The following is a 23,322-nucleotide window of genomic DNA, read 5'->3' as shown; positions in this document are numbered from 1 at the left end:
TGATTTTTAATCTTTATAGATCGTAGCATGCCTTTGGTTATCAACGGCTTATTAGGAGATTGATAACGTCTCAGACTTACCTCTTTTACCGGGCATCTTTCATCTAATATTTCCTTAAACTGCTTTAAAAATAAATCCATCACGTGGTTCATATCTTCAGATTCGAAAGGTCCATTATCATTCGTAATAATTAATTTTTCATTTAATAGTCGTAGCGTACTTTTATTGAGTAACCGTGGCTTTTTGTAAAAAAAAATTTTCGATTTAAGCTCACTTTTTAATTCAGAAAGCAACATGAAATGATCAGAAGAGTCCACCAACGCTATCCTTATTAGATTTGTCTCAAAATTCGTCATAATTGACGAAAAAACTTGTTTTTCATTTAATTTCATGTTATCTCCGAAGGCATAGTTATTGGGCCTTTCAACTATGCTGAACAAAATAACTATCTCAAAATTTTAATTGGGCGACTTGGGAAAAAGTGGCGTGGGAGGGGGTCTAGTTGCCCTCCATTTTTGTCACTTAAAAAGGGCACTAGAACTTTTCATTTCTGTTAGGCCCACTGGTTTGATACGATCACCTCTGGGAAAAAACACGCATCTGTATCTTTCTTCTGGCAAAAAAATACCAAACTCCATATTTTTGCAGATAGTAGCTTGAAACCTTTACAGTAGGGTTCTTTGATACTATAAATCTGATGGTGTGATTTTCATTAAAAGTCTATGACTTCTAGAGGGTCTTTACCCATTTTTTCAGATTAATTTTCTCAGGCTTTTGCTTTTGCAGGCTCATGCTTTTGCTTGTGCAGGCCCGTAGCTTTTGCTGGGTAAGACTAAACTTAATGAAACTTATATATTTGGAATCAGTATAATAAGCAAATTTAATTCTTTTGATATATCTATTGGTATCAAAATTCCCTTTTTAAATTTTTAGTAGCTATTGAGCCGGGTCACTGCTTACTTACAGTTCCTTACCACGAAATGTTTGATTAGCGATCTTGTAATATTTTTTGCCTATATAGTATTTAAGCCTTCTCCACCCCTTTCTGTAAACTGTGATCTTTGGAACAATAGATTTATATAGAGGCTTCTATGTTATCTTTTTCACATCAGCCAACTCTGAGGCTCGATTATTTCTTTTCTGATAACAAGCATGTTTGGTGATCCATAAAACCGGCAGTTATAAAACCAGAAGCTGCGTCGATTGACGAAAATATGGAAAGAGGGCGAAGTGTGTATTTTTCAGTATCTAAGGGGGAGGTTATTTTGCTTTTTTTTCAATTATTTCAGTGAAAATACCAAAAAAGGCATGTTTCAATCAAAATACCCTCAAAAAAGGTATTTTTAAACCTAGGGAGAGGGGGTCAAGGTGCCCTTGACGCCCCTGGAAACCAGATTAGGGTTGACCAACGAATTCCTTTTATATCAGAAAGAAACGAAACTGAATCCTTCAATCCCTTACCTACTTCACCCTCTAATGTAAGCTTATTACTTTTATGGCTTGGTCTTTCTGGAGCTGTTCTAAATTCAGATTCATGGCAAAAAGTTCAAGTGAAAATTGTAACCCAGAAGTAATAGAAACGCTGTTATCATGACAGAATCGAATTACATGTCTCATATTATCGACCATTTCTTTATATCATGATTGCTGTTCTATGAGCCATATAATTCGAAGTTTGTAGATACTGTGCTCATTACCACAGAGGAATCTTAGTATACCACTTTATTTTGTAATTTCATACCTGGAGAAGGTAAACAGACGGGATAAACACCCTGGGACAAAAGGACAGGTTTCTCCAGCTCGATCAGTGCGATGTCATTTGTCAAATCCTGTTGATCGTAGGAATGATGCAAGTGGATCTTCTTGGCTTTTACAACTTGTCTCAAGTTCCAGGGATATTCGTTGTAACTTCTTTCGCCAAACCTAACCGATAGTGACGGTACAATGGACTCTCTGTCTGACCTGGACAAAGAACAGAACTTAGAAAATGGAATGCACACAAAAATACATTCGTTCCTATATCCTGAAACTGATTCTGAAAATTTTCAGATAGACGTTTAATCCAAGAATAAATTCTTTTAAATCATGTAATCATCACAAGGGTTTTGATAAGTTCTGGTTTTATTCTTTTTAAGTTCATCAAAGCTGGCAAGTATTTGTTTTACTTTTTTCATATTTATATTTTCATTTGTCTTGCGTTGACAGTATGGGGATACCAGCATTGAATTATGGCTTGTGACGGTTCTTTTTTTGCATTTGACATGAATTTTCAGTCTCCTTTGTAGATTACTTCAAAATCAAAATGTTGAGGAAACACATAATCTAATTATTTTTCATTAATTTTGATACTCAAAGCTAGATTCAAATGGATAAATCTGAATTTTTAAATTTTATGTTCATGCATATGTAATTTTTCTTATAATACATATGTAGTTTTCATATGACATTTTCATATTCTACTGGTTGTGCCAAGACTATTGTCATCCGCAAAAGCAATAAGTGTATCTGAGAAGGACGAACTTTTTTCACAATTAGTGACAGAGATGCCGGTTGACAAAGACGGCGGCAAGTGGCAGGTTTTAGACTTCTTAATCTAAAAAAGACGTGAGTCAAACAGCTCATCTAATGCTTTCATTAAACAAAATCGCACAGAATATTAATGGTGAGGAACAAGAAAAATAGCTTGGAGGAATTTCCCTCCATTCTAAAGTGCCAAAGGTGAATGTTCCGAAAACCATGTATTGAACTAAAAAATATGTCTTTTAGATTTTTATTATTCGTGGGGGAGAAAATAAAACAAAACTGCCCGTTGTTAGTGCACTTACCCCCCTTTGGAAGAAATTGGGGGTATATTCAATATATTTAACTTTCATAGCTTGAAGCTGACTATTTCAAATATACCTAGTTGATTTTTTATGCTTAAATTTCACAGGATAAGTCATTGGGGATAATTCATGGCGTTGGGTTTTTCTGAGCAAAAGAATTTAACCTCCGAAAAGTTTGCTCTAATGGAATATGATTTTTAGACATAATACCTCCAATTGATTCAGACGATGTAGATAATTCATCAAGTAATTTAATGGGGAAAAAACGAGTTAAATGACCCAGAACACTTAACCGATAAATGTTTCGGTTAGTATGGGCCATGCTCCTTTACTAGATTGCAGCTACCGCTGAAACCATGATTATGTTGTCATTACGACATTGAAAGGTCATATATCGTGCCTTTCAGTCTATTTTTATTTAAAATTGCTTACTTTAATAAGTTGTCTGTGTGTGGATCTGTGGATGGATCAGGTGACGTCATGTTTGTTCGCATATGACGTCTGAATTATTTCACACTAATACAAAAGAAGAAAAAAACTAAAAAAGGTAAAAACTACAAAAAAAAACTAAAAAGAAAAAAAAAACTAAAAAAGCTAAAAAACTAAAAAAAACTAAAAAAAGGTAAAAATCTAATAACTAAAAAAAACTGAAAAAAATAAAAAAAGGCAAAAACTACAAAAAAAATAAAAACTAATAAAAAAACTAAAAAAGCTAAAAAACTAAAAAAACTAAAAAAAACTAAAAAAAGGTAAAAAACTAAAAAAAAACTAAAAACTAAAAAAGAAAAAAACTAAAAAAAGGAAAAAACTGAAAAATAAAAGAGAAAAAGAAAACTAAAAAATATGAATAAATATATATAAAAATAAGTTGTTTGTGGGTTATGTCTGTCTGTCTGTCTGTCGAGTGACGTCGTGTTTGTCCGCATATGATGTCTGAATTATTTCACACTAATACAAAAGAAGAAAAAAAACTAAAAAAGGTAAAAACTACAAAAGAAAACTAAAAAGAAAAAAAAACTAAAAAAGCTAAAAAACTAAAAAAAACTAAAAAAGGTAAAAAACTAAAAACTAAAAAAAACTGAAAAAACTAAAAAAAGGCAAAAACTAAAAAAAAACTAAAAACTAAAAAAGCTAAAAAACTAAAAAAACTAAAAAAACTAAAAAAAGGTAAAAAACAAAAAAAAACTAAAAACTAAAAAAGAAAAAACTAAAAAAAAGGAAAAAACTGAAAAATAAGAGAAAAAGAAAACTAAAAAAATATTAATAAATATAAAAAATATAAATATAAATATAATATAAATTAGCAATCAACAAAGCACCGAGACACAAATGACGACCGGGACACAGGGAGTATAAATGACGACCAGGACATAAGTAAAAAAAAAAACTAAAAAAACTAAAAAAATGGTAAAAACTACAAAAAAACTAAAAACTAATAAAAAAACTAAAAAATCTAAAAATCTAAATAAACTAAAAAAGAAAAAAAAGAAAAAAGGAAAAAAATAAAGGAGAAAAACAAAACTAAAAAACGAATGTATATACAGACCGGGACACCGGGATACAAATGACGACCGGGACACAGGGAATATAAATGACGACCGGGACACAGGGACACAACTACAATGGGGACGCCGGGGGGCACAGGGGGATATAAATGACGACCGGGACACCGGGACACAAGGAATATAAATGACGCCCGGGACACTCAAAGAGAAATCACAGACTGGAACACCGGGACACAAATGACGACCGGGACACAGGGAATATAAATGACGACCGGGACACAGGGACATAACTACAAAGGGGACGCCGGGGTGCACAGGGGGATATATAAATGACGATGGCGACTCAGGGAATGGTCGATTAGCAATCACCATCAACAAAGCTCAAGGGCAATCATTAGAATCATGAGGTATAGATCTGAATACGGATTGTTTTCCCATGGACCATTATATGTTGCATGTTCAAGAGTCGGTAAACCTGACAATCTATTTATATGCACAGACAATGGGACAGCAAAGAATGTTGTATATTCGCAAGTTTTACGTAGTTAAAAACATATATATATATATATATATATATATATATATATATATATATATATATATATATATATATATATATATATATATATATATATATATATATATATATATATATATATATATATATACTAGCTGTTGGGGTGGCGCTTCGCGCCACCCCAACACCTAGTTGGTGGGGGCGCTTCGCGCCCCCCCCAAGCCCCCCCGCGCGCGTAAGTCGTTACGCGCCATAATAGTTACGCGCCATTGTAGTTGTGTCCCTATGTCCCACCTGTGAATATAGATATATATATATATATGGTTTTAACTACGTAAAACTTGCGAATATACAACATTCTTTGCTGTCCCATTGTCTTTGCATATAAATAGATTGTCAGGTTATCCCCCTGTTTCCCCCGGTGTCCCCGTTGTAGTTGTGTCCCTGTGTCCCGGTCGTCATTTATATTCCCTGTGTCCCGGGTCCCGGTCATCATTTGTATCCCGGTGTCCCGGTCTGTATATACATTCGTTTTTTAGTTTTGTTTTTCTCCTTTATTTTTTTCCTTTTTTTTTCTTTTTTAGCTTATTTAGATTTTTAGATTTTTTAGTTTTTTTTATTAGTTTTTAGTTTTTATTTCTTTTTAGTTTTTTTGTCCCGGTCGTCATTTATATCCCCCTGTTTCCCCCGGTGTCCCCGTTGTAGTTGTGTCCCTGTGTCCCGGTCGTTATTTATATTCCCTGTGTCCCGGTCGTCATTTGTATCCCGGTGTACCGGTCTGTATATACATTCGTTTTTTAGTTTTGTTTTTCTCCTTTATTTTTTTCCTTTTTTTTTCTTTTTTAGTTTATTTAGATTTTTAGATTTTTTAGTTTTTTTATTAGTTTTTAGTTTTTTTTTTCTTTTTAGTTTTTTTGTAGTTTTTACCTTCTTTTTAGTTTTGTTAATTTTTTTTTTTACTTGTGTCCTGGTCGTCATTTATACTCCCTGTGTCCCGGTGCTTTGTTGATTGCTAATCGAACATTCCTTTTGTCCTGGTCGCTTTCTCTTTGAGTGTCGTCATTTATTTTTTTCTTTTTTAGTTCTTTTAGTTTTTACCTTTTTTAGTTTTTTTTTAGTTTTTAGTTTTTTTAGTTTTTTACCTTTTTTTAGTTTTTTTAGTTTTTTAGCTTTTTTATTTTTTTTATTAGTTTTTAGTTTTTTTGTAGTTTTTGCCTTTTTTTTTAGTTTTTTGTCCTGGTCGCTTTCTCTTTGAGTGTCGTCATTTATTAGTTTTTTCCTTTTTTTTTTTAGTTTTTTATTGGTTTTTACCTTTATTTTAGCTTATTTTTCAGTTTTTTCCTTTTTTTTAGTTTTTTTTTATTTTTTATTTTTTTTAGTTTTTTACCTTTTTTTAGTTTTTTTAGTTTTTTTAGTTTTTTAGCTTTTTTACTTTTTTTATTAGTTTTTAGTTTTTTTTGTAGTTTTTGCCTTTTTTTAGTTTTTTCAGTTTTTTTTTTAGTTTTTTATTGGTTTTTACCTTTATAGTTTTTTTAGTTTTTTAGCTTTTTTATTTTTTTTATTAGTTTTTAGTTTTTTTTGTAGTTTTTGCCTTTTTTTAGTTTTTTCAGTTTTGACGTCACCTAATCCAGTTTTTTCAGGTGACGTCACCTGACACATCCATCCACACATCCATCCATCCATCCATCCACAGACAACTTATTTTTATATATATAGATATATATATATATATATATATATATATATATATATATATATATATATATATATATATATATATATATATATATATATATCTATCTATCTATATTCACAGGTGGGACATAGGGACACAACTACAATGGCGCGTAACTAATATGGCGCGTAACGACTTACGCGCGGGGGGGCTTGGGGGGGGCGCGAAGCGCCCCCACCAACTAGGTGTTGGGGTGGCGCGAAGCGCCACCCCAACAGCTAGTATAGATATAAATTATATGGGTTAATGGTTTGGCAAGAGGGCTGCACAGAACATATATTCTCGAAGTTAGAATCATGCTATGGTTTAAAATAGGTCATCGTTTAGATTTTAAGCTTCCATCGGATGCTTAAATAGTCCAGTTTCCAAGTAAGTTGTATAACCGAATACATTCCTGTGTATAACTTTGACCTTATACGGCCTTGACTACTTAAATCGTAGGAGTTATATAGATATATATAATCACTGCTATCCATATAACGATCAAGCAATTATCCATGGCTGGAATCCATATTTTCAGATCAAGAAATCATGGTGAAAAACTACTCTCCAATTTACTTTGAACGTCTACACCTTATCAGATAAGGAATGTGCGCTTACGGTTTTTTCGAACTGACCACTAGGTTTGTGACTATAATTCTAGGCTTTTACACTCTCCCTAGAATATACTCTCTGGAAAATCCCCCCATGGAAAATATCCTGACCAAAAATACTCCCTCCCCGGAAAATACCCCCTCGGAAAAAACGAAAAATACCCTCCCGCCCCCCGTGGAAAATAGGGTTTTTCCAATTTGAGAATTTCGTTTGAGTTGTGTTTTTTTTTAGTTTAGTTGAGAAGTGCTGGGGAAAGTGAAGAAGAAGAATTTTAGTCACCAAAAGTATCTTAAAAATCTAGGAAGAAACGCAATACGATTTGTAAACATTTTCAGCAAGTATAACCTTAATCAACTTGGTCACTACTAAGCCACTACTACTCCTTCTCACCTCAGAACCAATAATAAAGGTAATTGCAGGTGAAAACATCCCCCGCGAAAAATGTCTGTATGTTTTCAAATAACAAATACTATCTGTGAGTAATGGACAAATTACAAAACTTAAAAGGCACTTAGACTTCTACAATAGGGATCCCTGATTGTTTTGTAGTTAGGGAGGGAGGGAGATACCTTAAAGAGTGCATTTTAACACCAAAACATCCCATCTCTCATTGAGTCACCAGATAAATGCAGAATTAGTTGAAGATACGAGGGGAGGGTGAGGTAGAAAATTATGTAGAATCCCTAGGGATGTAATCAGGATTTTGTTGGGAGGGGTACAAAAGAAACTTTAAAAAACGCATCAAACATGTAAAATTGATATGTACTTCCTTATGATTTCTGGGAATATTTCCGATCTACGTTGCTATTATGAAAGTAAAAAGTAATATTAAACCCGAAAATGCGCAGAATTTGTTTCGTGTAGGAGGGAGACTGCCCATTTCTCATCCAAACCTCCACCTTATGGCCGCAGTTACTTTGGAGTATGCTCAATAGATCAGAAATCGAGAGTTTAAGTCTTTTTTTTAAATCCAAAGCGATTGGAGACCAACTAGCCGCGTGGGGGGTCTACGGGGGATTTTCCGAAAAAGGTATTTTCCGCTGGTATATTTTTCTGGGTGCCATTTTCCGGGGGGAGGGGGTATTTTTCCGCGGGGGGTATTTTCACGAGGAGGGGGAGGATAAATGCTGACCACCGTGACTGTATTTGCACATTTTTTCCTGCCACTTACATAAGGTTAACCAGGACATAAGCCTTTAATCTACGATTCCAAAAAGTCCATACCGTTATGCCAAATATGGCAGGAACCAATATCACAATTTCGTAATTTTACGGGATAATAGAAATAGAATCCTTTTATTTTCGTAGCAACATATTTTTCTTCAATGATTTAAATAATCCTAATTGTAGAATTAGAGTATCTAATTGAATTTGCAGCTTAGTTCTGATATGTAGTATCTTAAATTATGCTAGATAGTCCTTGAGCTACGAGTACTGCAATATTTATTGTCCATTCAAATATTGCCAGCAATGAAGACAATATCTATCTATATAAAAATAAGTTGTCTGTCAGGTGACGTCATGTTTCTGTGTCGACTGACGTCATGAAGTTAGTTGTCGTCATTTTTGCTATGACGGTGACGTCACTAAAGATATTTAAGACATATATGTTCACCTAGAAATCTATTAATGTTTAAGTTTAAAATGACTGATGAACTTACAATGGCAAAAGCCGATGAAGATGCTCAAAGAGTCTATGCCAAAAAACTTGCTGCTGATAGAGAAAGTCAGAAAAGAAAGCGTGCCGAGGAATCAAAAGAACAGCAAGGAAACAGGCTTGAGGCTGATAGAGAAAGAAAGAACAGAAAGCGTGCCGAGGAATCAAAAGAACAGCAAGGAAACAGGCTTGAGGCTGATAGAGAAAGAAAGAACAGAAAGCGTGCCGAGGAACTACCAGAGCAACGCGAAAGCAGACTTGCTGCTAAAAGAGAAAGTGAAAAAAGAAGGCGTGCCGAGGAATCACAAGAACAGCAAGAAATCAGGCTTGCTGCTGATAGATAAAGTAAGAAAAGAAAGCGTGCCGAGGAATCACAAGAACAGCAAGAAATCAGGCTTGCTGCTGATAGAGAAAGTAAGAAAAGAAAGCGTGCCGAGGAATCAGAGCAACCTGAAAGTTATCGCCTGGCATTCAGGTACAGCCCAGTCGATGATTATAGCTTGAGTAGATGTGTTCAAATCGGGACAACGTCTAAAATTTGTCCCTATTGCAAGGCCTTGAAATTCAATGGTGAAACAATGGGAATGTGTTGCGCCTCAGGAAAAGTTAAACTTCCTCTATTGGCTGCACCACCAGAGCCATTGAAGACTTTCCTTACTGGGACTACGTCAGAATCTAAGCGTTTTTTGTCAAAAATCAGAAAATACAACTCATGTTTCCAAATGACGTCGTTTGGAACCCAAATCGAAAATCCAGATCCATTTATGTCTACTTTCAAAGTAAAAGGGCAAATTTATCATAGAGCAGGGTCCCTTCTACCATTCTCAGGCGAGAATCATAGATTTTTACAATTGTTCTTCATCAGTGATAGAAATTCTGAATTGAATGCACGTTGCGAAATTTCTCCCAGCGTTGAAAGGACAATCGTTTCCCAATTGCAACATCTTTTCCACGAAAATAATAATTTAGTGCGTCTGTTCAAAACAGCCATCGATTTGATGCCTACTGATACGCATAAAATTGTTATTTCCGCTGACAAAACGCCTACTGGCCAACATGTGCGTAGATACAATGCTCCAACTATCGACGAAGTGGCAATCATTATGGTCGGTGATCAGTTTTTACCTCGAGATATTATTCTTCATAAGCGAAACAGTCAGTTGTTAAGAATTGCTGAAACTCATCGATGCTACGATGCCCTACAATATCCTATCATTTTTTGGGATGGAGCCGACGGCTATCACTTTAATATTAAATTGATGAATCCAGCCACTAACAAAGAAATGAATAAAAAATGCAGTGCAATGCATTATTATTCCTATAGACTAATGATTCGGCAGGATGAAGAAAATTATATTTTAAAATGCCGTGAATTGTTTCACCAATTTGTCGTTGATATGTATGCTAGAATTGAATCAGAACGTTTGCTATATATCCACCTGAATCAGACCAAGCTCCGCTCTGAACAATACATTCATTTGCGAGATGCAGTTATAAATGACGGTAATACCACAAACGTTGGAAGATTAACAATTTTACCTTCGTCATATGCTGGCAGTCCCCGTCATATGCATGAATATGCTCAAGATGCTATTGCGTATGTTCGTCTCTATGGTCGTCCAGATTTATTTATTACATTTACATGTAATCAATCTTGGGACGAGATACTGCAGCTTTTACTTCAAGGACAATCGGCGGTTCATAGGCATGACATTACGGCCCGTGTCTTCCGGCAAAAGTTGAAATCACTGATAAACTACATAGTAAAATTTGAAGTGTTTGGGTCAGTGCGATGCTGGATGTACTCAGTGGAATGGCAAAAACGAGGTTTGCCACACGCACATATACTAATCTGGCTACATAAAAAAATTACTTCGAACGAAATTGATGATGTGATTTCCGCTATAATACCTGATAAAAATGTCGATAAAGGGTTACATGATATTATTGTAAAAAATATGATGCATGGACCTTGCGGTGCACTGAACGAAAATTCACCATGCATGGCCAAAGGAAGGTGCACAAAGCAATATCCTCGACTTTTAGTATCAAACACAATTACTGGCAATGATGGTTACCCACAATATAGAAGAAGATCTACTGAAGATGGCGGTAAAACAGCAATAATAAAGAAGCGTAACGGTACCACCATCGAAGTAGATAACCAGTGGGTTGTTCCATATTCCCCATTATTATCAAAAACATTTAATGCACACATAAACGTTGAATACTGTAACTCCGTAAAGGCAATCAAATACATATGTAAATACGTCAACAAAGGCAGTGACATGGCAGTTTTTGGCTTGCAGCCCGAAATCAAAGATTTCGACGAAATCGTACAATATCAGGCTGGAAGATACATAAGCAGTAATGAAGCTGTTTGGCGAGTTCTTTTATTTCCGATACATGAACGTAGTCCAGCTGTTGTTCACTTAGCAGTACATTTACAGAATGGTCAACTTGTTTATTTCACGGAAACCAACGTGCAACAAAGAGCCCTGAATCCACCGGATACAACATTAACAGCTTTTTTTTCGCTTTGCAAAAATGATTCTTTTGCAAAAAAACTGCTGTATACTGAAGTGCCTTCGTATAACACGTGGAATACTAAAAATAAAGTATTTGAACGTCGAAAACAGGGTAAGTCAGTCGACGGCCAACCTACCATCTTCAAAGATACCACGATAGGAAGACTCTACGCCGTTCACCCCAATCAACATGAATGCTTCTTTCTACGCCTGCTTTTGGTGAATGTACCCGGTCCGACATCCTTTGAGTATTTGAGAACTGTAAACGGTACTATACATGACACTTACCGTAGTGCATGCCAAGCTCTGAATTTATTGGAGAATGACCAACACTGGGATAACTGCATCAATGACGCGTGTGAAACGTCAATCCCAAGTCAAATTCGTGCATTGTTTGGCATCATTTTAACAACTTGCTCTCCATCAGCTCCTACAGAGTTATGGGAAAAATATAAGTCAAAAATGTCCGAAGATATACTCCATCGAAAACAGTTAGAGACGTCAGATATGACTTTTGATTGTACATCAGAAATTTATAACTACACTTTAGTTATTATAGAAGATTTGTGCGTACATATGGCAAACAAACCTCTTCAGGATTTGGGAATGCCTTCACCTAACCGTATCGCTGCTGTTTCGACATGTGTAGAATTGGATCGTGAACAAAGTTACAGTACGAATGATCTATTGTCGTATGTACAAAATAACATTTCCAAGTTAACGTCGGAACAAAAAGACATTTATGATACGATAACGCATGGTGTCGATAACAACGTTGGAGAAATTTTCTTTTTGGATGCGCCACGAGGTACTGGTAAAACGTTTGTGATAAAACTGATTCTGGCATCAATTCGATCAAAAAATGATATAGCGTTGGCAATTGCGTCGTCCGGAATAGCCGCAACATTGCTGCCTGGTGGAAGAACTGCTCATTCCGCTTTGAAATTGCCTCTGAATTTGCATTCTACAGAAACTCCCACGTGCAATATTCCCAAATCATCTGGGATGGGTAAAGTATTGCAGCAATGCAAACTTATTATTTGGGATGAGTGCACAATGGCACACAAAAAATCGCTCGAGGCTCTGGATCAATGCTTGAAAGATTTGAGAGGGAAGTCGAAACCCTTTGGCAGCACATTAATATTGCTTGCGGGAGATTTCAGGCAAACATTACCTATAATACCTAGATCAACTCCTGCAGACGAAATGAATGCTTGCCTGAAAAATTGTAATTTATGGGCACACGTAAAAATATTAAAATTAACTACAAATATGCGTGTCCGATTGCAAAACGATGACATTGGTCAAACATTTTCAGATCAATTGCTGGCAATTGGAAACGGAAAGCTCCCAGTAGACTCAATTTCAGGACGTATACAACTACCTGCTGATTTCTGTAATTTAGTGACGTCCAAAAATGAATTGATTGAAAAAGTATTTCCGAATATTCTAAAAAATTATTAAATAATAAATGGCTAAGTGAAAGAGCGATTCTCGCACCCAAAAATATAGACGTCCACGAAATCAACAATATTGTTTTGACCAAGATTCGAGACCAGGCAGTTCTTTACAAGTCAGTCGACATAGTTTTGGAACCAAATGAAGCGGTTAATTATCCATCTGAATTTTTAAATTCCATAGATCTTTCAGGGTTTCCACCACACGTGCTACAACTAAAAATAGGCGTACCAATAATACTTTTAAGAAATATCAACCCACCAAAGCCTTGCAATGGCACGTGACTTGCCGTAAAAAAAAACAATGGAAAACCTAATAGAGGCCACAATCTTGACAGGGCCTTTTGAGGGTGAGGCTGTTCTTATTCCTCGCATTCCCATGATTCCCACGGATCTGCCTTTTCAATTTAAAAGATTGCAATTCCCAATTCGATTAGCATTTGCAATCACCATTAACAAAGCTCAAGGTCAATCATTAGAAAAATGTGGTATAGATCTTAATACTGATTGTTTTTCCCATGGACAATTGTACGTTGCATGTTCGAGGGTCGGTAAACCTGACAATCTATTTATATGCAGCGACAATTGGACAGCGAAGAATGTTGTATATTCGCAAGTTTTACACAGTTAATTTGTATTGTATCTATCTATCTATCTATATAAAAACGAGTTGTGTGTATGCATGTTTGTTTGTTTGTAAAAAAGAGCGTTTGTATATGACGTCATTATTAATACATACGGCTTTGTATATGCACAGACAATGGGAAAGCCAAGAATGTTGTATATTCGCAATTTTTACGTAGTTTGAAACACATATATAAATCTATCTATATTCACAGGTGGGACACAGGGACACAACTACAATGGCGCGTAACTAATATGGCGCGTAACGACTTACGCGCGCGGGGGGGCTTGGGGGGGCGCGAAGCGCCACCCCAACAGCTAGTGCCTATATAAAAATGTAACCAGTGAATAAAGATCTTTTTCCGTTTATTTTTTCTTTCACGACGAAATTTTTTATTGGATAAACAAGGTACCAAGACATTAACTTTTAACAGGAGTAGACAGAGAGGTTGAACTGGAAACATTTCCTTTATCACAAAAAAAGAAACAAATAAAAAATGTGCACTTCTGAAAAAGAGAAAAAAGAAAGAGTATGAGGAGATAAAGATGGGATCACCAATAATTTACAACTTATTGTAATAGACCACTACCGTCGGCTAAAAGAACAGTGTCCTTTAAATTCGTTTTATGCATAAACAACGAATGTGTAATTCACAGAACTTTTATTTGTTCTTAGTGTTAGAGGAAGTTTATAATTTATACTTAATCTGGATCTGACATTCTAAAAATAACGTGAAAATAAACTTGTTCATAGCTTTTGATAAATGACAAATGCTGATTTTTGCCAAAGGTTTCATTCCATTCAAAAAATTATTTTATGTTTGATTTCGAAATTCCTGAACGAAAATAAAAAAATTGTCTTGGATCAAAAATATCAAGAAATGAAAAAAATTGTCTTGCTTTCAGATGATGTAAGGATTATATTAAAAAAAGGAAAGAAATCACCAGTACAACAACACAAACACAGAAACAAATCCACACCATGAAAATAAAAAGAAAAAAAGAGACAGAAGGAGAAAGGAAGACTGTTTTCCTACTTTATTAATTTAAGTAGATCAGTACTTGAACGAGGCCTTAACCTTACTTATCCATCCAATTACATAAGTCAAACAGCATAGCCATACACAATCAACCGCAAAGAATAATCTACGGACAGGCAGTCGTGTCGCAAGTATAAGTCGTCATATACCGGATATTAAAAAATAAATAAATAAGAAAAATAATTCAAAGGCGACCACCCAGCACAAGGGCTCATCAGGAGAATACACACTTGCCAATAGGGTTTCGGCAGTTTAGATTCCCTACCCAGGCAAGTGGCGTGTCTACCATAAATTCGCTATGGTATCCCTGTATACTATATATAGCAATAAAATGTACAGAAAATATGGTTGGCTTTCTACTTACTAGGGCTACATTGAAAAAAGGTTATAGTGGCTGTGCCATGATTTATGAATTTTCTTTTTGTCAATACAGCTGGTGCCAGACAAAAGACCAGACGTTCTGGCTTTGGCTGGGAAATGCTTTAAATTGGGGTCGTCAAAAAAAAACATTTAAAGTAAATATAATTCTCATGTGAGTGAATACCCAATCCTTGAAACAGGATTGGGTGTATAGGAAGCGTGATTAGCTGCGTTGGTCCCAGGTGGCTCGATACTCAATGGCTGGGAAGTGCTTTAAATTGGAGTTGATAAAAAAAATTAAAGTAAATGTAAATTTTATGCAAGAGATTAAGGAATGAAGCTCTAAACAGGGTTGGGTGGACAGGGAGCGTGAATAGCTGTGTTGGCCCTAGACGGCTCGATACTGTTATGAGTTACCAGCTGCAGTATTATTAGACATAATGGTGATATTAAAGTAAATTAAAAGATTACTAACGTTATTATGCAATGCGCAGCTGTGACGACAAATCGATCGGTAATAAGGCTGCCACCACAAAAGATCGTGTAGCCCCGTTGTAACAGTGCTTGCCATGGAAATTCTCCTCTTTGAGCTGTTACTCCTTTGTATACCCTTTCACTGAGTTGAACAGGAGCTTTATCTTGAGTTACAAGAGAAGAGAGATAGCCTGAAAATTTTAAACATACGCAATCATTTATTCACCTGATCCCTACTTTAAGACTGGAAGAGGAAATTGAAATTTTATTTTTCAGTATTATAATAGCTTCAAAGTTTCTTTAATGCTATGCGCTGCATATTTTATGCTATAAATTGCATTATCTCTGCTTTATAGAGTTCAATTATTTCTTCCTTTTTCTGGTATGGGTACATGAGAGAAAGTCTGGTTAATAACTTTCTCGACGTCCTTGTTTGAACAAGAAATTCAAACAAGGTTAAAATTCAAAAAACGTTATTTCTTATGGCATATCATAGGATATGCCAGAAATAACGATAATAAAAGTTGTTGTTTTATCTTACCTGGATCACATATAAGAATCTTAATAAGAACCTGTACCACACTTGCTTCAAATTACTGAATTTTGATTGGATAACTTCTAATTAATATCTGCTGACCTCCCAGAAGCTCCAACTGGAGAGGGGATAATTGCCCCTGGGGATTTTCAATGTCCCTGCCCTCGCCCTAGATTCTGAGAGTGCCTTTTCAGTATTTCCCTTGAAAATACTTTTTTTTATAATATACTCATTATAAAATACCTTTTTTGATATTTTTGTTGAAAATATCGAAAAACAGCAAAATTGCCTCTCCCCTCACTTCCTAGACTTTGAAAAAAACTTTACCCAGACTTTCCCAAAAGTAAATCGGGCTCTCTGAAATTTCCCTAAAAATTGACGTTAAAGAAAATTAGTGATTTGTATATCATGCTAGCGTTCGTGCTATAAAATTCCCCAATATGAAAGCTTCTATAAGCTTTCATATTGGGGGAGATTACAGAGAACCCAGTTTTCTTTTAGGAACTTCGGAGAAACCTCGAAAATTTTGTGTTAACAGAAGCACTGCTGACAGCAGCTGCTTTCTAATTTATTAAATAAAAAAAAGTCTTTTCAACTGAAAGTAAGGAGCAACATCAAAACGAACAGAAATCATTCTATAAATGAGGAGGGGCTGTCCATTCCTGAACCCTCGCTCTTCACACTAAACTCTTGAAGTTCTTTAAATGCTTCTCATTCAAATTCCACGGGTCTCGGGTTTGAGCGGTCTTTCTTAAAGAATTGTGACGAAAAATCAAGCTTTATCATAAATAGTAATGCTTGAGAAAGGGCAAGCCTCTTCCCTTCATATACAGAATTACTTCTGTTCTTTTTAAATTTTAATGTTCTTCGTTCCTTTCAGTTGAAAAAAAAATCATTTTCTTTTTTTGTTTCTGACCGCTTTTCAAGCCATGCTAGGAACCTCCCCCCTCCCATCCGAGTAAAATTTCTCCATAAAATATTCCCATCCCCCCATAAAAAACAAATTCCGTATATTCCCCCACAACAAATACTATAGATAAGATAAGATTTATTGCAAAAAGCCTGCGGGCCATAGCAACACAGGATACAGTCTACAAACAAAGCTCAGGAACAAAATACAACCTTAGATAGTATAAATAAAAAAAAAGAAAAAATAACGACAAAAGACAAAAAAGAAACGCACCAAGGTTCAAAATTTTAACCAACAAACACCAATCATAATAAAATCCAAATCCTAAAAACCGTAACAAGCTATCCCCTCAAACGTGATTCCCTATGTTTAATCCATAAACGAAGAAACTTACACAACTGTTTAATAGCACATGCGTTCCTCTCAGCAATCCGCTCAATTAACCAACTTTCGCTCTCAAACACTCGTCCAAAACATTCACTCCACAGCTCAGACAGCTCTTCACACTCGGATCCAAAATGAAATAAGTTCTCATTCACACATCCACACGTAGGGCAAAAATAGAGGCCAGCCGCAAGCCTAAACTTTCCCAAAAGTTTCCTTCTCTCATCTAAATCCGAACTATCCCCTCTTACCTATAACAAATTCTTCAAATCCTCTTTATTCAACCTAAATTTAAATTAAACCTCCTTCCCCCCCAATAGTCTTTAGCTTGGGAGTAAAACATCGAAGGCAAAGATTGGTCCTTATGAGCTTGCCACTCTTGGATTTCTTAGTCATTTAGGGTTTGCTGGACTTCTTTCCATACTGACACGCTTTCACCCATTGGGCCTTTTCCTTCAGTACACATCTCCGAAAGGCCGTAAAGGTCCATTATTTTCTTGAACTGATTTTACCACGAATCAAGTCTACCGTCCTACAAGCTCTCCAAATAAGCTGACTTAAGAAGCCAAACTCTAGGTATCCTAATTATTTTCTCCCAGAATTCCACCATTCTAACCAATCTAACACACAATAAAGTTATAAGCCCCAAATCTTCTTTCAATACCACTGAACCAAATGAATCCCTCAAGCCTAAAATTCTCTTAAAATATCTTAGCTGAACTACTTCTAGCTTAGCTGCTTCAGGTAAACCCCAACCCTCAGAACCCTAATGTAGACTAGACGCTACTTTTGGCTGGGAATTTTTTTTGGATCCTCATGCCAGCTAGCTGAACTAAATTACTTCTCAAAAGAACATTTATTAGCCTATTACCCCTTAAATTACAATCTTCTACATGCCAAGACACCCCTCTAAATACACTAAACTTAACACCCTAATAAACAAATTCTTCTTTATCCTCTAACATCGTTTCTCCAAAATTAAAATGGGCCTCAGCATCCCCTTTGCTCCTAAATACCAATACTGCTGACTTCTTTCCGTTCAACTCTAAATCTTTCTTTTCTAGATATTCTTTTGATTATATCTAATTACTTTTGAAGATTATCTCTACTGTCCGCTACTAGAGCTATGTCATACACGAATACCATACATGATAGCGTAAGCCAATCCAACGATACATAAGGGGCTTCACTACTTTTCATAAAACTACGTAAATATTTGACAAACAAGGAGAAAAGCTTAGGAGATGAGGTACATCCTTGTTTCACACCCACATGAGACGTAATCAGCCTAGAAAAATTTCTCATTTTTCACACTCATAACAAATTTCACCCTGCGATATCTACTATTATTGCTATAAAACAAGACGACAAGCCTATTTCTAACAGACTTTCAATTAACAACCTCCTGTTTACCAAGTCAAAAGCACTTTTCAGATCTAAAAAGGCTACGAATAGCCGGCCATTTTTCCCTCTACCATATTTCCTTTTCAGTATATCCAAAGTAAACATATGGTCAACAGTGCTGAGTGTCGATCTGAATCCCGCTTGCATCGGGCTAAATATTTCCTCTTAATCTAACCAATTATCTTTATGTGAAGAATGGGCGAATCGCGTAGCTTACTGTCCTTTCCCAAGGGACTATGGGGGTCATTTCATGACCAAAGGCGTAGTTATTGGACCTTTCAACTGTGCTGAATAAAACGACTGCCTCAAAGCTTTTATTGGATGGTTTTGGGGCCAAGGGGCGTGGGAGGGTGGCAAGGTCACTACCACGAACTGTTTATTAATTCTTGATTAGGTAAAATTTGTTCAACAATGAAATGACTATTATAGCCTACGTTTCATTCACTTACAATTATTACCGATACTGTAATATTTTTTTCTTGTGCAGAAAAGTCACTTTTTGTATAAATCTGGATATTGAATTGACTCCTTTATATACTTATTTTTAAAATGATCCATTATTCTTAAAAAATGGGTAGCCTATATTTCCTTAATTTATTTTTTCTATTGATTTTAGCTCTTCTATTGTTTTTTTATAGGCTTTATTATACTTTCTGGTGCCTGGGGTTTTATCCCAGTTAACGATTGGGTGCCAGGCTAGCTACCTTTCCCTACCCTATAAAAAAAGACACAGAAACTGAAACATAAATAAATATCTATGCTCTATACACTATCGATAGCAATGGAAGATTTTTGTTTTCTATTAAATATTTTTATTATTCTTTGCTTTCTTGTTTTATCTTCTTTGCTGTTTACTTTTAAAGCCATTTTTTCTCAAAAATTTCTATTGTATTTTAGAGGTGACAGACAATACAAATAACAAAACAAATATATATATATATATATATATATATATATATATATATATATATATATATATATATATATTATAATTATTTTTCACTTACGAATCAAGAATTCGTTTGGCACAAAATCTTCTTTTTTAAAGAAGCCCTCCTCCTGGGGCGCTGAAACATCCACTTGCTTTCTTGACTCGCTCTCTACAGTGATGGAGTCGTCATTATTGATTTCATTAGGAGAAACTCCAAATAGCCTCCTCAAGCCACAGTATTTGTAATCTGAAGAAATAAAGCGACATTGAATTAACTAGTATTTTTAATGAGGAAAATCTGGAGAGGGGAAGAGAGAGAGAAATAAGCAGAGATGAAGAAAGCGAAAGAAAGAAATATTGAGAGTGTGAAAAAACAGGGGAAAAGATAATTTTTGTGCCAGAATGCAGCGGAAACTAGAAACAAGCTTTATATTGGTTTTACTAACAAAGGTGAAAAATTAGGAGAACGAAGAAAAAAGCAGAGGCGAAAGAGAGAAAAATGTAAAATAAATAAAATGCAAATAGATTGGCGCTGTGACGCCTAAAGGGTGCATCTGACATTTTATGATTCTTAGAGTATTCCCAAAAACTGTTTCCTAAACTGCGCTCAAAGGGGGAATCAGGAAGGTAATACATATGCAATCAGTCTTTGATCCTTCGGATGTTGTTTTGTCCCAATATGAGTAAAAGGAAGAATTTCAATATTGAACTTCGGAAATCCAAAAAATTGCTACAAATAATAGTTAATCTCATCGTCAAGTTCAGTCTTTTAGTGTGAAATATGTCAGCAGTTAATGCACACATAAATCTTCAACATGAGGCATTGGTTTCATGGCGTATATCAAATTTGGGCTCTAATGTGTGTTTTGATTGACGAGTGATTCTCGCAATCTTTGTGATGCAGAGATTGTAGTCCAAGAACGACGTTTTGGTATACAACGAACCATTGGTGCAGTTCAACTCATTTATTGAGGTATTTTAGCCCATTAACTTAATCGCTGTACGCAAGTAGAACGGCATATATGGAGAGCCCACTTCTTATCTCAATCCCCCACTTTGCATTGAAAGCATAGTTCACGGAAGTTCTTTACCAGAGAAGTCAAATTTTGTCTTTGTTCCTTAAATAATAGATGTCCTGATGGCAAGAAAACAAAGGGTGTTTTTATGCACATAGTCACTACTTACTGTAAGTTAAACTTCCCAGACTTTGCAAAGTAAATGTTTCGTGTGTTCTGCGAAATCTAGTTTAATTGGAAGTAATGCTCTAAGTATCGTCGTTGCTTCCTTTTTGGAATGTTTGTTGCAGTGTTTGTACCAACGTCTGCTCTTGTGCTTGTTCCTGTTTTCCTTGCTGTGTTTATTCTAGATTTTTCCCCCGGATTCGTGTTTCTGTTCCTTCGATTCCATAATTCTTCGTCCCGGTATCTTTCCCCGTTTTTGCGTGTGTTTAATCCTGTGCTCGTTCCAGAGCTCCTTCCCTCAAGGGTTGCTTAGTTCATGCTCCTATGTCTGTTCCTGTGTTTAATTTAGTATTTGCTCCTCTTTGGGTTCCTGAGGTGTTTTTTGTCTGTTTTTATGGCACTTGGTATTAACATATAGCAGTCGCCAATTCTGTCGGTCTGTCTGTGGGTCTGTCTGTCTGTCGGTCTGTCGGTCCCGGTTTTGCTACTTTAGGCACTTTCAGGTAAGCTAGGACGATGAAATTTGGCAAGCGTATCAGGGACCGGACCAGATTAAATTATAAATAGTCGTTTTCCCGATTTGACCATCTGGGGGGGAGTGGAGAGCCGGTTAATTCGCAAAAAAATAGAAAAAATGAAGTATTTTTAACTTATGAGCGGGTGATTGGATCTTAATGAAATTTGATGTTTGGAATGATATTGTGTCTCAGAGCTCTTATTTTAAATCCCGACCGGATCTGATGACATTGGGGGGAGTTGGAGGGGGGATACCTAAAGTCCCGGTTTTGCTACTTTAGGCACTTCCAGGTAAGCTAGGACGATGAAATTTGGCAAGCGTATCAGGGACGGGATCAGCTTAAATTAGAAATATTCATTTTCTCAATTTGACCATCTTGGGGGGGGGGAGTGGGGGCCGGTTAATTCGGAAAGAATGGAAAAAATGAGGTATTTTTAACTTATGAATGGGTGATGGGATCTTAATGAAATTTAATTTTTGGAATTATATTGTGTCTCAGAGTTCTCATTTTAAATCTTGACCGGATCTGATGACATTGGGGGGAGTTGGAGGGGGGAACCTAAAATCTTTGAAAATACTTAGAGTGGAGGGATCGGGATGAAAATTGATGGGAAAAATTAGCACAAGTCCCAGATACGTGATTGACATAATCGCAACTGATTCGCTCTCTTTGGGGTAGTTGGGGGGGGGGGAGTAATTCTTAAAAATTAGAAAAAATGAGGTATTTTCAACTTGCGAACAGGTGATCGGATCTCAATGAAATTTGACGTTTAGAAGGATATCGTGTCTTAGAGCTCGTATTTTAAATCCCAACCGGATCTGGTGACAGGGGCGGGGAGTTGGGAGGGGGAAAGCTAAAACTTCGAAAACACTTAGAGTGGAGGGATCGGGATGAAACTTGGTGGGAAAAATAAGCACAAGTCCTAGATACATAATTGACATAACAGGAACGGATCTTCTCTGTTTTGGGGAGTTTGGGGGGGGGCTAGGGTTAATTCTGAAAAAATAGAAAAAATGAGGTATTTGTAACTTACGAAGGAGTGATCGGATCTTAATGAAATTTGAAGTTTGGAAGTATATAGTGTCTCAGAGCTCTTATTTTTAATCCTGACTGGATCCGATGACATTGGGGGGAATTGGGGGGGGACCTAAAATTTTGAAAACGCTTAGAGTGGAGGGATTGGGATGAAAGTTGGTGGGGAAAATAAGCACAATTCCTAGATACGTGATAGACATAACCGGGAGGGATCCGTTCTCTTTGGGTGAGTTGGGGAGGGTTAATTCTGCACAAATTAGAAAAATGAGGGATTTTTAACTTACGAAGGAGTGATCGGATCTTAATGAAATTTGAAGTTTGGAAGTATATCGTGTCTCAGAGCTCTTATTTTTAATCCTGACTGGATCCGGTGACATTGGGGGGAATTGGGGGGGGGACCTAAAATTTTGAAAACGCTTAGAGTGGAGGGATCGGGATGAAAGTTGGTGGGGAAAATAAGCACAAGTCCTAGATACGTGATTGACATAACCGGGACGGATCCGCTCTCTTTGGGGGAGTGGGGGCGAGGGTTAATTATGAAAGATTATAAAAATGAGGTATTTTTAACTTACGAGTTAAGAAGGAAACATGTTTGAGAAGGAAGTATGATAAGAAAACAATTTACAATATGCATAACAATTGTAGCAAACAGATTTTGCATGGAACCCCCTATATTTTACCCCTCCCCCCCTTAATGTGTAAATATACAGTCGAAATTATATATTTCCCCTCTATTCCCCCAACGCGTCTCTCTTGTTTCATATCTTGTACTTATTAATTGAATTAACTGTTTAAAAGAAGAACCGGAAAACAAGTGATGGGTGACAGAATGCATTGGTTTTATATAATTTGGATTATATATTTGCTTTTTAGGGGAAGGGGGGTTGGCGGTAAAGTATAGGGGGGATCCATGCAAAAGGTGTTTGCTACAGCTATTGTGCGTATTATGAAATGTTTTCTTAACATGTTTCATTCTCTAGGCTTATACCCCTAAGCTGTAACTATTGCTGACGAAATTGGAATTCCCTAAGAAGCAAAGTCCTGCGGATGTAACTGTTCCAGTCATCTATGCAGTCAGCACAGTAAAGGGAAAATACTTTTACACTGT

The 23,322-nt window shown here is 36.0% G+C and overlaps 1 protein-coding gene across 3 annotated transcripts in view; it reads right to left on the bottom strand.

Annotated features, from left to right (window-relative positions):
- The window catches only part of LOC136042036 (chymotrypsinogen A-like), a 100,501-nt gene that overhangs the window by 13,751 nt on the left and 63,428 nt on the right, over nucleotides 1-23,322 (bottom strand). For all 3 annotated transcript variants that reach the window (XM_065726893.1, XM_065726895.1, XM_065726894.1), the window contains 3 exons: nucleotides 19,557-19,727; nucleotides 15,318-15,507; nucleotides 1,742-1,962 (listed from right to left, as the gene is read on the bottom strand). In XM_065726893.1, coding sequence (XP_065582965.1) covers nucleotides 1,742-1,962; nucleotides 15,318-15,507; nucleotides 19,557-19,727 — 582 coding nt within the window. The remainder of the gene's footprint in view (nucleotides 1-1,741; nucleotides 1,963-15,317; nucleotides 15,508-19,556; nucleotides 19,728-23,322) is intronic.

The sequence above is a fragment of the Artemia franciscana genome, unplaced genomic scaffold (assembly GCF_032884065.1).
Source record: "Artemia franciscana unplaced genomic scaffold, ASM3288406v1 PGA_scaffold_58, whole genome shotgun sequence".
NCBI lineage: Eukaryota > Metazoa > Arthropoda > Branchiopoda > Anostraca > Artemiidae > Artemia > Artemia franciscana.
The sequence above is the reverse complement of the archived record's forward strand: the minus strand, read 5'-3'. Positions and strand labels throughout refer to the sequence as shown.